The 15,051-nt window shown below is 36.4% G+C and overlaps 1 protein-coding gene across 1 annotated transcript; it reads left to right on the forward strand.

Moving 5' to 3' along the window:
- The first annotated feature begins 4,231 nt into the window (after nucleotides 1-4,231).
- Nucleotides 4,232-12,778, forward strand: LOC129269476 (coilin-like). The gene is made up of 6 exons (XM_054906979.2): nucleotides 4,232-4,789; nucleotides 5,754-7,002; nucleotides 7,584-7,733; nucleotides 8,359-8,406; nucleotides 9,636-9,797; nucleotides 11,922-12,778. The coding sequence occupies exons 1-6, from the start codon at nucleotides 4,539-4,541 to the stop codon at nucleotides 11,967-11,969; spliced, it is 1,908 nt and encodes a 635-aa protein (XP_054762954.2). The 5' UTR covers nucleotides 4,232-4,538; the 3' UTR covers nucleotides 11,970-12,778.
- Nucleotides 12,779-15,051: the final 2,273 nt, after the last annotated feature.

The raw sequence follows: 15,051 nt of genomic DNA on the forward strand, positions 1-15,051 counted from the left end.
GAATACTATTAAGAAATTCGTGCTTTATTTCTAGCCCCATTATATCACATCAAATCCTTCAATCCTACATCCTAATCTATATCGCTAGGGAGAAATACAATTTCCCTTTTGTTTGCACCATTTCGGAGACGCAATACTCATTTTTTTCCAGTCGCTATTTTCATTTTTATTGGTCGAACGCTAGTGGTCGACAGTTTCAACGAGCGTGTGCGGGTGACGTCATCACAGCGGCTGCCACTATAGCGGAAGTTAAGTGACAAAAGAAGGTCGTATCTTGTTGATCTGTAATCTGTTATAACAGATTATAATCTGTTTAAACAGATTAGTAGAAATACCGTAATCTGTTATAACAGATTAGTAGAAATACCGTAATCTGTTATAACAGATTATAATCTGTTTAAACAGATTAGTAGAAATACCGTAATCTGTTATAACAGATTAGTAGAAATACCGTAATCTGTTATAACAGATTATAATCTGTTATAACAGATTAGTAGAAATACCGTAATCTGTTATAACAGATTAGTAGAAATACCGTAATCTGTTATAACAGATTATAATCTGTTTAAACAGATTAGTAGAAATACCGTAATCTGTTATAACAGATTAGTAGAAATAGTGTTTTTTTTCTCCGTGGCACTAATGGTCTTTCGTACAAAAGAGCCAATCTGGAATAAAATTATTGGAAATGGTTTTTTGACTGATTTGAGTAGGTATGGGTGTCAACATTTACCAAAAAAAAGTTAGGAGGAATACGGGTTGGGGAAAGTGCTTTTTTTCAAGGTCAAAGGTCAATGACCTTTTCGTACATACTGTATAATGGTATCTCTGAGATGGAAAGGCGCAGGTTGATGATAATGGTGTCAAAATGCACAAATTCTTACCAGAATATCAAATAGAATAAAATTAATGACCTAGAATGCACGTTCACCTATAAAATTCAAGGTCAAAGCCTTTCAAAAGGTCAATTACCTTTTATACATTATATACCATACCGTATAATGGTATCTCTGAGATGATAAGGTACATGCTGGTGATCAAGGTGTCAAAATGTACAGATTCTTACAAGAAGATCAAATAAAATAAACTTAAGTACCTAGAATGCACATTCACCAATAAAATTCAAGGTCAAAGGTCAATGAACTTTTATACTACATATACCATATTATATAATTGTATCTCTAAGATAAAACGGTGCAGGTTGGTGTTCTTGGTGTCAAAACACGCATATTCTTACAGGAAGATAAAATAAAATTAAGCATCGAGAATGCACATTCACCCATAAAATTCAAGGACAAAGGTCAATGTCCTTTTTAATATTAGATAATAATAATGGTATCTCTGAGATAAAACACCGCAGGTTGGTGATCTTGGTGCCAAAATCCAAAGACTTGTACAAGAAGATTAAACAACACTAAAATAAGTATAAAGAATAAACCTTCACCCTTGAAATCCTAGATCAGAGGAAATATATAATCTATATGATATAAAAATAACCAAAAACAATATATTTGTGTTCATATTTTATATCTGAATAATGTAAATAACCATGGCTAATTTGTAATGAAAACATGGAGGTTTCATAATTTCGGTCCGAAATAATGAAGGCCATGGAGAATGTATTTAGGGGTCAGAGGTCAATGAGCCCTTTCCAAAATATCAGTGGAAATTAAGTTTAAAAAGTTGATAACCAAATAACACTTTTTCATATACTGCGATGCATTGCCAAAAGCACTGAAAAAATAAATGAAATCAAGTATATAATTTGAAATGATTTTTATCTTAAGTAGCAGCATTTAATGCATCATTATATCTATTAAAATCAAGGTTGTCGTGTCTTTTCTCTCCAGCGATAGGCCACTCACCTCAATGCTATAATAAATACTATAAACTATTAGCTTAATCTTCTGAAAATGGATAGGACAGGTCTAACTCTCATGTCACAGCTAGCATCATCTGAGAGCATTTCCAAACAGCAGAGGGATGATGATGATGATGAAATGAAGGCCATCATTAGAGCTGCAGCTTCTGTCATGTACATGTAGTAAATTATATATATATATCAACTTCAACAAAGACGAATTCCCGTATTATTAGTACCTTTCATCAGTTCATTGCGAGCTGCCAGAATCTCTTGTGATGCTAATGCTGCAAGACAAAACTTCATATCTGCTCTCTGCCATACGTCACCCATGATGCTATTTGTACTAGGTATCAGTTTGTACAAGGATCATGATTTTGGTCCAGAACAACTGATTGTTATCATGCACAAATTAGGCATATAACAATAAAATTCAAAAGGAGAGAATAGCTTACAAGTACACATCCATCGACCTAACAAAACTCCTACAGCACCACTTCCAGTTCTTGAGAATCAAGCTGTGCAATTATCAGTAATAATATAGATCCTGGTCTGATATCCCTTGACAGAACGTTAGGCTTTCATTGAATGGGCCAGATCAAAGTCTTGAAAATGTCAGAAGGTTTTCAAGAGTTCAATTACTCTTTGCTGAAGTTGAGACACTTCGTCATTGTCCCTGGCTATATGAAAATGTTCTCGGATGATGCTTGCCATAAGACTTAGGCCTATCCTTTTCATTTACAGATTAAGTTATAGTGTTATAGTATTGATTGTAGCATTTGAGGTTAGTGACCTATTGCTACAGAGAAATTAGTACCTTGATTTAGATTTATAAAATGCATATCTAAATGCTGCTACTTTAGGTAACTTCACCATTGTCACCATTTCAAATTATATCACACATGATTTTTTTTACACTTTTGTCAATGCATTACAGTATATTATAAGAAAAAGTGTTATTTGATCAAATTTTACCTCGAATTTGTATTTTGACGTCATCATTGGTCAAGGATTCAACTATTAAATTTGTGTTCTTTTTCCACGCAGGTCAGTCTTTTTCCCATCAGAATCACTATACCTACATTCCACAATCACGTTATATCGATCTATTTACTTAAATTCCCTGACGCTATTGACATACTTGTAGTTGATTGACCTTTAACTCCTAAATATATTTTCCATGGCCATTTTTTATCCTTGTTTCTTTCAGAGTGAAATTATTAGACTTCCAAGTGTTCATTACAAATAGTTATCTTTCTTTCTATTATTCACAAATAAAATGTGAATATAATGGATTAATTTCATTTTTGGGGGAATCATGCATGGATATATAAATATTTATCAACTTTTGACCTTTGACTTTGGATATTGGATTATTCTGTATGATTATTTTGAGTCTTATCTTCTTGCAAAAATTGCTTTTTGACATCAAAATCACCAACATGCAGCGTTTTTATCTCAGAGATACCTTTATACGATATATAGCCTATGTAAAAAGGTCACTGACCTTTGACCTTGAACTTTATGGGTTAGTATGCATTCTAGGTGATTAACTTTATCTTATTTGACCTTCCTGTAAGAATCTGGGAATTTTGATACAACGATCACCAACCTGCACCTTCTCATCTCAGAGATACCATTATACCGTATATGGTATACAATGTAAAAAAAGTAATTGAGCTTTGAAAGCTTTGACCTTGAATTTCATTCATTTGGTGAAGGAGCATTGTAGGTACTTGATTTGATTTCATTTGATCTTCTTGTAAGAATCTTTGCATTTTGACACCAAGATCACCAACCTGCGCCTTTTCATCTGAGAGATAGCATTATACCGTATATGGTATATAATGTAGAAAAAAGGTCATTGACCTTTGAAAGGCTTTGACCATGAATTTTATTGTTTAAAGTGCATTCTGGGTAATTAATTTTATTTTATTTGATCTTCCTGTAAGAACCTCTGCATTTTGACACCTAAATCACCAACCTGCACCTTTTCATCTCAGAGATACCATTATACCGTATATGGTATATAAGGTAATAATGGTCATTGAACTTTGAAAGGCTTTGACCTTGAATTTCATGGATGAATGAGCATTGTAGGTACTTGATTTTATTTTATTTGATCTTCTTGTAAGAATCTGTGCATTTTGACACCATGATCACCAACCTGTAATATTTTATCTGGGAGATACCATGATACAGTATATTTTAAAAGGTCATTGACCTTTGACCTTGAAAAAAAGCACTTTCCCCAACCCGTATTCCTCCTAACTTTTTTTTGGTAAATGTTGACACCCATACCTACTCAAATCAGTCAAAAAACCATTTCCAATAATTTTATTCCAGTTGGTTACTAATTACGGGATACTATTGATAGAGAAGTAAAGTTCAAGTCGAAGAAATTAGTCGCCAATTTGAATATTGGCAAAAACTATTGAGCATTCCATACTAATTAACTCATCCAACTCATGCGATATGCACGATGAGACGCGAAGGTGCCTGCCTAAAGTTGCTCATTACAGTTATTTCCCAAGCAATGTGGGTGTCGACAACCTGATCTTACCATCTGTCATTCATCTGAGGCTTAAAAGACTGTATTTTCATCAGTGTTAGATCTAAAAGTTGCCCGATTTTTTTAAAACTAAACACACGTCTAGACTCCAGAGCCGGAGTCGACATGGCACGCTCTTCAATCCGCGTGCGCTTGTTGTTTGACGACTGCACTCCATTACGCACCGGCAGTGTCGGCAGGAGGAAATGTTGGTTTTTGCTGAACATCGATGCGTGTCGCAGAATTACCGACGTGGAGTATTGCATTCAACAGACATTCTGTCTTGGAGGATCGTCTCAGATTGAACTGCTGCTGGATGATTTTGTTCTTCCTCCTTTTGAAAAGTCAGAGATTATCAAAGAAAATGATTTAATCAGGTACATACAGTACTCGGCATGCTCGAGGAATGCTACTCAAAGTCAAACTCAAACTTTAACTTGTCGATTTTAATTAGATTCCAAGTGACGTAAATTTTTAAGTAAAAAAAAATGTTGATCCACTTGACTAGGACAGTGTAGTACTGATGAGTGAGACATGTGAGAGTGAATATATATGCAGAGAGTCGAGCAAAACATTTGGTATTAAACATTGTTTCCTCGTTCAGTCATTCTACATACATCATGTTCTAACAATACTAGTCAATACTACCATGACCAGGGGCTGCGGAACGGTTTTCAAAGTGAATATAACTGTTTTGTGAAATTAAGCAAAACTTTAAAATGTCACAACTTTCTTATTTTACATGGATTTTGATGAAATTTTCAGTGTTATGCTTTGTGGATTTTTCTCTGTATTCGAATAAACTTTTTGTTGGGGTGGACTTGTCCTTTAATCATGTAACTAAATATAGGTACATGTAGTTGGGGTTAATTGACAGGGCAAGATAAACTCCTCTTTTTAGACGAATCCAGAACTGAAGGCAAAAAGTTGCTGAAATTTCATATTTCACACATCTTTATGCATGGAATGCCATCTATTTTCCACATTTGTTGAAATTGTTTTGATTTAGATGAGACAATGTACTTTAATATTATTTATATATATTCATTTATGATCTTTTTTCTTTATAATCTTGAGGATTTTTTTTATCCACCAGACTGTCACCAATCACCAACTATCATTTTGAGCATTTTTGTGTTTTCCCCTATTCGTGGAAAGTAAAAAAAGAAGCCCACAAACACCTTTTAATCAGAAAAAAACATTATTTAAAGAAATTGGTTTAGTTTTTTCAAAAAAGGCTACAAGTATTTTTTATATCCTTTCTTTTCTTTGCCTAAATTTAATTTGAAGTAGTAGAAGTTGATATGATTTCGTGATTTTTTTTCTCCCCAAACTATGCAGGGTGAGATTACTCGGTGAAGCTGATGCAAAGCAAGATGTTATTGAGATAAATAAACTGCAAAGAGACGAACTGAAGCAAGCACGGAAGAAGAAAAAGGCTCATACACCCACAAAGCATGAAATAAGTCGTAATGTCAAAAATTCTAGAGCTAAAAAGAAAAAGAAAACCAAAGAAAACCAAACAGACATTGATAGGAGTCATCAAGATGGATTGGCGAATGATGCAAGAGCATCCAAAGAAGAGAAAACAAAAGGAATTGTTGGACAGAAATGCAAACAAAATCAATCTGTGGCTGCATCTGGAGCAGTGAATGGAACCCCGAAAAATGCCTCTGCAGTTCACAAACATTCAATTAAAAAAGTACGGACATATTCCAGTTCCTCATCAGATTCCAGCTCAGAAGATACTGACCAAGCAAGAATATCCTTGAAGAAAAACAGTTACAAAGGTGCTGCTAGGAGAAAGCTAAAACAAAAGTCACCAGTGCAATCTTTGTATTGTACACAGACTTCTGCAAATCCTGGAACCTCTGCTCTTTCTGTGGCAGGGTCAGGAAACCAAGAAATCAAAGCCAATGGGAGAAAGTGCAATGGATCCAGGCTACAGCATTCTGAAACTAAATCAAGCTCGACAGAAGAGGAGACGGTTGCTAGGCATAGAAAACCTCTGAAGAAGACAACATCAGTACTTATCAAAGAGCCAGTGAATGATAGTGTGGGAAGTTCCAAGAGCAAACAAGCTCCTGGGAAAAGAACTGTTAGTTCACCCTCCACCTCGTCAGTGTCTTCTCTGTCTTCTGCATCCTTGTCATCAGACTCTGATGAGCATCAACAGAAGCAGACCTTGCAAAATGGTGCAAAGCCTGGAAGAACCTTCACAAACCAAGAACTTACAAAATGTCCAACAAATGCAAAAGATCTTGCTAGCAGTAAAAATGCCCTGGTGAGAAAATCGGTGCTGAAGTCCTCCAGTGGGCATGTTAGATTTTCATCAAACTCGGATGGTAGTGAATCAGATGCAGGTGATTTCCAATCCTCTGGGAGTCGTCCTAGTCAGGTAGTCCAACAAATGAACCTTGAGCCAACTAATTCCATGACAGCAGTCAAGATGAGGGACGACAATGTTGTAGAGGTGGAAGAGTCTCATGACAATAGCTTGCAAGGAAAAGGATGTGAGCATGATGATATTGATAACCAATCTTCTGTGATAGAGTGTAATTCTACTTCAGCTGATGGAATACAGACAAAGGTTAGTAATGATGTGGCATGCAATCGTTTGAAAATATATAAATTTCACCAGCTTTAAATGGCATTCCAAGGGTATTCTGTATGAAAAATTTTGATTGGTCTGTAAAGGTACATTTTACTTCTACAGTGTATATTTCTGTGTCTCGGACCAAGTGTAATATTTGGGATTTCAATGTATCATTAAATATATTGTACATGTGTAGGGTTCCAAGACTGCAGTAATATTGTACTTAGCAGTACTTATTTACCCTTTATGATTAGTGTGTACATATTTTTGTAGATGATGGTTGGCATTGGTACTGTTGGATTTAAATCAGTCTCTGACTCTACACTGTGCTTTCAGTGAGGCCAGTGCTGGGACTGATGTCATTAGATGTTTAGCTGAGGGCTGCATGATCATTGAGTCTGTATTGTATACTACAAATTCATACAACAATCTGTGCCAGAATATCATCAATGCATCAGTGTTTTGTAATTTTCAGTCAGATATTTGAGGAAAAAAAAATCAATTCTGATGCTACTGATATATTGATCCCTATTATAGAACTTCACCATTATTTCTTTTGTTTCCATACCATAAAGCTTTTGGCCATTGCTGGACAGAAACCCAAGCCGTCCAGGAAACCAACGAAGAAAGTCTCAAAGCCTGAACAGCCCAAGAAGCCCAAAGACTACAGCAGCTACCCACCTCTAGTTGGACCACCACGTGCTGGAGACACAATTGCCTATAAGGTAATTAGTTGTTATTTTTTTCTGTCTTTGTTTTTTGGCTGTAAATTGGATGTTGTGAAGGTAAACTACAATTGCTGCTGTTGCTGCTACTTGTTATTGAAATGCTACCTGAAATGAAATGGAGGAGGAGGGAAGAGGATTGGGGGATATAGATGGATTGAATGAGATGGTTAGATGAGAGGTGGGGGTGAAGGAGAAAGAGTTGAATGATATGAGGACAGTTCTACTGCTACTTCTGCTCCTACAATCTTCTTTCCTCTAGTAGCAACATGTTAGATCATTCTACTAATATTACATCTGCTGCTGTCGCTGCTGCTGCTATGGCTGCTTCTCCGACTTCTTCCCTCACTACTACTATAACTGAACATTTCTTTGCGATTATTTTCTACATCTTCTCCCAAAGTACTAATTTTCCACTTCATACCTCTACATTTAAGTTAGGTACCATCATTAACATGATACATTTCAGGTTATAATAAGCTACTTCAGTGGTAAAATGCAAACTCAATATTACTATTAACACTCTCAGATAGATGTTTATCAAGTTAGCTCTTATTTGTGTGGAAAAGTCCTTTGTACAAGTTTTGTTTTGGCATTTATCTTTTCTTTTATCTCTACCCTTCAGATTTTGGAGCTGTCTGGATTGTACACACCAGAAGTTTCAGATTACAAGGTAAGCTCATCAGCTCTTCACATCAGCAAGTCATTGCTAACCATTAAAGTTTGCAGGAGGAATAGTGTTTCCAGGGAATTTGTCCATCCTGTTTTTGTGATTCATATTATTAATGAAGATGTGGAACAACTCTCCCAGTAAATGTTGTGACAGCACCATTAACCAAATCCTTTCGTCTGCAACTAACGAAAAGCAGCTACAGCTAGATCCATACCTGTTTTTACTTGCATCATGTATATATTTGGCACATGCACTTAAACCTTGTGACACACACTTCACCAAGTTCTGCAAAAATCTTCAGGATTGAAGGAAGCAGACTACACCAAAGAAGAAGAACTGTTTGATGATCTGATTAAAACTAAGTCCAAGTATGCACGAAAGTGACAAGATCAAAGGACACTGAGGTCATAATACATGTATATACCGTCATTACACAAAATGTCTTTCTCACGATCAGTAAAAAATCATTATTTTAAGGGGTTGACTCCAAACTTTCCCTATGTGTGCATATTACGGAAGTGATGATTGGTAGTGTTCTGCCAAGAACACTTTTAAATATCGGATCAGCTTCAATCAAGAAGGAATCGTTATGCGAGTTAATTGTTAATTACTTTTATTTTACCCATAATGTCCAACAAATTCATCTTTAAGGTGATACATTTGGGGTTTTTTTCGAGTAGAGGAAAGGAGCCCCCTCCAAAAAAAAGGAGCCCCCAATCTTTGAGTTAAAATATCAACTTATTTGGCATAATTTTTTTTTTTGGTGTTATTCACTGAAAAATGCATGTATGGGACTTGAGACAAATGGTATGTTCTTGAAACAATGCTGCTGCTTTTGTCATAATGTATGGGCATTTTCGGATTCATTTTTTGTAGTAGACATTTCTATTTTAATATTCTTTCTCGATATCTAATGGAAAGATTATGAAAACTCATGAAAATAAGGCTCAGCAGCCAATCACAATCAAGATTTTCATGGTAGATACAATAATATGGCAATGCCATCAAAGTTATAAGTCTTCATGAAACTGGTTTAGTGGTTTCCCTATTTGATCAACTTCAGGGGCCGCAGAATGGTATTGAAAGTGGGGGGGGGGGGGGCTGACGGTACAAAAAACACAATAAGATAATTGATACATTCTTTAAACACAGTGTTGAAATAAAGTGGGCTCCTCTAACTTTATCACAAGTAAAATGTTAAGCATTCTGACTCTCATGTTTGAATTCAGGAAGGAGAAGTGATCAACTACAATCATTCCAACTCCATGATTGAGCTCCGACTCGGTGATGTTGCCATGGCAGTAGAACCAAACAGAGACGGTGGGAAGTTTGAGATGGAATCAGAAGACATTGATGAAGAACCTGCTGAATCACTGCCTCAAAACAGATTGGTAGAGCTCTTTCTCTATTATTATCATATATGGTGTTTTAAATGTTGTTGACATTCTATTTGATATATATTTTTTTTTTTGTGACTCTTAACATCAGGCTTGCAGGTGTTTAAAGCAGATACGAACCAATAGCGCCATCTTGAGACCTCAACTACACATACCTGGCCAGTTTCCTGACCCATAATGCTAGTGTAGTCTAATAATAGAGACCCACTTGTTTGATAACACACTAATTAACTACTCAATACCTTTATACCGCAATAATTAAATCACCAAGTAGCAAAACAATTACTTTTCCTCTCAAAACATTTTAGTTTCACTATACAAATACAATCATAGGTCAATTTATTCTCTGTAGTATTGGTAGATATCTGGAAACGTATATTTTAAGACTATGTATTTATAACGAACAGTCAATGAGAGACCACACACAGTTCACTCCCCCTTTAAATTAACCCAAGACCATTGGAAGCCTTGGATGCGGTAATAATTGGCCCCAATGCACCTCTAAGTTGGCCTTAGATATGTTGGTACCCTGTTTATAATTTTCCTATTTGTACTGTAATGGAATTCGCCCATAGAAAAGTGGCCTTGTTCCCAAAAATATTAAAATGTAACCTGCATGATTGTTAAAGGGGTGGTCCAGGCCAGCTCCAAAAAATATTTAGCCCGTAGTAAATAATTACAGGAGCCATTTCAAAAAGTATTATCTCCTTACTCGACTTTGGAGATTTTTAAGAGCATTTCTTGTAACGGTTATTTGGGGCAAAAAGAATTAAATTTCGCGCACATGTAGCGAGATCGGTCACGTGACTGTGACGTACCATCTCCACTTTGGTTTCGCAACAATCCAGCGCGCGACGTCTCACAGCTGCAATATGCCTACGTGTCAGGCATACGGCTGCTCGGTTAAGGTTCGGCCGGGAGAAAATAACCATAAAAGTGCGTTTTCTATACCAAATCCGATCCGAGATCGAGAGAGATGTGCCCAGTGGCTTCACAATATTGGGACTGACAAGTTTGACATAAAAACATACAAATATAACGCGAGTAGAGTCGTTTGCGAGGACCAAATGCTCTCTCTGGCCGTCGGCATCACCGGGCAGTTCCCGCACCGACACCAGTCATTTCTCCCCACTCGATCGGCCGCTGGCTGCGGTACGATCGGATCTTCCTCCACCTCTTCTTCTTCTATTCTTCGACGGTTCTCCAACTCTTCCGCATTCCACCTTGGTTGGAATGCATATCCCGCAGGACCCGACATATTAATTGTTCAAATTATGAAATAAACGGCGAGAAACAAACAAATTGTGAATTACAGGGTCGACGGTGGCTGCAATCAATGTAAGTCGAAAACTACATGTAGCTAAATACCGTACGTATGCGGCCGCGCCGGCGCTGATGATCTATAGCTATACGCATATACGTGCGAGCGATAGCTAGCTAGCTAGCTAGCTCGCTCGCGCTCGTAGCAGCAGCCAGCGAAGCCAAAGTGGAGATGCTACGTCACAGAAAAAGCTGTGCATTGCATTCTGGGATCGTACAGACTCGTGCCAGAATATGATTTTGGCAAAATTGAAAATTCAATAAAAAATAACTGTGCCTCTTATTTCTTTAAAAAAATATAGTATAGGAAAGAGAAGGTTTTTGTCTATCTAGTGGATATAAATTAAACCTGGCCTGGACCACCCCTTTAATGAGATGGCTTATCCAAATGAATATATGATAACGAATAATGAAAGTACTACTTCCATATCTTATGTGTGCAAAACCACTCTGAAATTTGATTGCCAAATATTCAGCAAAAACAAAAAAATAAAATGTATAAATTTATATCCATGCAGGGGAAATGTACTGTTGCATGACAAACAAACCCATGCCTCCTTGAACTAAAGATGTTTACAACCATGGTAGTTACTTTCACAGTAATCTAATGATCAGTTGGGTATACATACTGTTCCCTGTTATATTTTTGCATCATAAATGGAGAAAACTCCTTTCCTTCACATCGATTGGTATTTATGTCAGCAAAGAAGTATTTAAGACTTTATAGTAGACTTTTTCATGCCTTTTTTAATTTTGCTTTCTTCTTTTGTTTTCCTTTTTCTTATTCCCCCTCTGCAGGTGTTGGTGACTTTACCTTCTCTGATCGATCCCAAGTTAATCACATGATCAAGTCAAAGGTCGTGACCTACAGATGCAGTTGACGTCTTCCGTCTGAAGATATTCACTCGGCTATCGATGCTGTGGTATTCTATTTTTACCTTTTGTATATGTTTTAATGCCATTTGAGATGATGAAATTAAGATGTGTACCTGTGCCTTTGTTAGTGCAGTCTAGTATTAATTTGAGCATTTTGACTTTCAGTTTGTTTTTTACTTTGAGGAAATCGATAGTAGTGTTATGTCTCGAGTCGATGATTGTTTTAATTCAATAACTCTAGTGTCACTAAAATGCATTGAGTTATCTAAGTTAACATAAATCCATTGTTAAATCAGTACAAACACATTTGAAAAGATTGCTGCAAACACAACATATAACTAGATGACTGATTCATTTTATGAATGGACAATCTATGATCAAGGGGCAAATTATATGACACTTGTTATCTGCAAAGACACCTCTCAGACTTGCAGGTGGATCCTGTATGAGCTATGAGGGGTGAAATTGTTAACAAATATGGCGGCCTGCAGCGAGTGCAACAATATTTTAACAACAAGAGGCCAATAAATTCATGCAAGTTAAGACTTGAAATTTAATATCCTGTGAAAGATTCAATGTACCAGTGTTGAATTTTCATTTATTTTTCTTCCATGCTTCATTTCTGTCTCGATCAAACCACAATCCTATATCGAGAAGAGTATCTTGCCTATAGAAGTTCTAAACTTTTTTTCTCTTTTCGAGAAGAAGACGTGCAAAACAGTCTGACTTCTTGTGACACGACATGTTTTGTTATGAGGTTTGGAAGCATCTGAATAAAGCCAAAAGAAAAATTCATTGCTTGCATAATCATTCCTTGATTTTCTTGAAGCTGATGATTAATTCTCCGGTTTCCCGACTCAGAAGACAAACATGAAGAGTCCGCAATTAGAGGTGGCTGTTTAAACAGGCGTTAAAACACTTTTTTACCCCCCAAGTCAGTATAAATTGTTCTTGGTTTTGTGATGACTGAGCTGGGAGTATAAACTCGTAAAAGATAATTGGCTGGCACAATTTACAGAGTTAACGAAATGCCCACGAGACTTCAATGTTGTTCTTAATGCACAATATTGGCAAATTATGCAATCACTTCTTGGAAGACTGATTGAATGATAGAAGAAATGGCCTCATTCGTAAAAAAAAATGTTTTAAAGCATTTGTGATTGTTTTACAACAAAGATTTTTTTTTAAATAACTATTACAACCCTGTCCACATTGGTCCTTAATGAGTCAATGCATGTCATTGGATGTCTTTGCAGTCGCTCCATACAATATTTGGCATCTACTAACAAAAGATTCAAGTAGAAGATCGCTGACAAGGTGGTCAGCTTTAGTAAGGGAATTTTGCAATAGTAAGTATGATGCCCAAACTGGGGTTAGTAAGTTGGTCAAATATTCTTAGGGCAAAATACCATACAAGCTAGGCCGGTAGTATTCTGAGAGCCTCATGTACCATTCAGATACCTTCCAGTACTTCCGTTCAGTGATAGGTCTCGGCATTCTTGCGGGAATGGTAATTCTCATCACTGGTCAGTAGCTGTGGATGTAAACCACAGATCAGATAATTGGTGGGCTACGCCAAGTACAGTGCATGAAATCATGGAGGGTGGGGGACCCACAAATTGGAAAATTAGATCTTTGAAAACGGTATCGTTTGATCATCCAAACACCCTATCTACAATCTACAGAAACTAGAAACAATATTACATCTTCCTAGTTGGATCTATAAATACATTAAATATACTGATTAATCAAATAAACAAAACTCAACTTACCTTTGTCTCTGTTGTCAAACTGCAATTACTCTGATATAAATTCAGTTTGGTTACTATCACTCTTTGCCTTACTCTAAGTCCTAAGACTGCCTCCTGTATACCAACGTCTTTGATGTCATTGTTTAAATAACATGCAATAAACTCTGACTTCATACTCGCCTCCGATGTTGAAGCTTCTGTACTGCTCCTACTGCCACTTCCCACTTTACATTACTGGATCACCGGAGAAAGGGGACCTTTAAGCTCAGAAGTTAGAAGTACCGATAATTAGATTCAGTTAATCGAACCGTATGACAAGAGTCAAATTATGGTTTTTGACAAAATAAGTGTATTTTGCACTTGCAACATACTTATGATGTTTTTTCATTTCTTTTCTGATTATGCAGATTGAATAAAATCTACCTATACAATTATCGGTACTTCTAACTTCTGAGCTTAAAGGTCCCCTTTCTCCGGTGATCCACAAATTCAATTTCTTGTTCGGCATTCTAACTGCTTCAGTTTGGGGTAATTCATGGTTATTCTGACATATCGTCAAAGAGAAACCTTCACGTTTTCTAGCTTTCGGCAAGTGCGCTGACCTCATGCGGTCGATTTAAAAAGCCAAATCTAAAAGGAAAAATCTAAAGAAAAAGGTTTGCTCGGCAAACCATCAAAATGACATTATAGCAAGGAGTTATGATAATGTGTTACTTATAAACATAATCCAGTTTAAATACATGAAATAGCTGTTATAAAGATCAAGGCATGGCTTTTGAACGATAATTAGATTCAGTTAATCGAACCGTATGACAAGAGTCAAATTATGGTTTTTGACAAAATAAGTGTATTTTGCACTTGCAACATACTTATGATGTTTTTTCATTTCTTTTCTGATTATGCAGATTGAATAAAATCTACCTATACAATTATCGGTACTTCTAACTTCTGAGCTTAAAGGTCCCCTTTCTCCGGTGATCCAATTACTATACCAACAATTGAGCCATTCACTCTCCTCTCATTTTTTTTTACAATGACACAATTAAATACGTCTACTATTCCCATGATGATCACTAATATTTTGATATCGGGAATAAGTAGAAAAAGGATATAAATTAATCACGAAAGGCAAATTATAACAAATGGTGAACAAGAGATACCAACATGTTGTAGATTTATCAAAGGGCTTGGACCTTTTACATCTGTAACTGATCTGTTTTCCTCAACAGACTGTGCCATACTTACTTACACCTATTGCCCCTCCTGGGACATAGGCCGTCCACAAAGTTCCTCCATGCAGA

This window comes from Lytechinus pictus, chromosome 10 (assembly GCF_037042905.1).
Source record: "Lytechinus pictus isolate F3 Inbred chromosome 10, Lp3.0, whole genome shotgun sequence".
Lineage (NCBI taxonomy): Eukaryota > Metazoa > Echinodermata > Echinoidea > Temnopleuroida > Toxopneustidae > Lytechinus > Lytechinus pictus.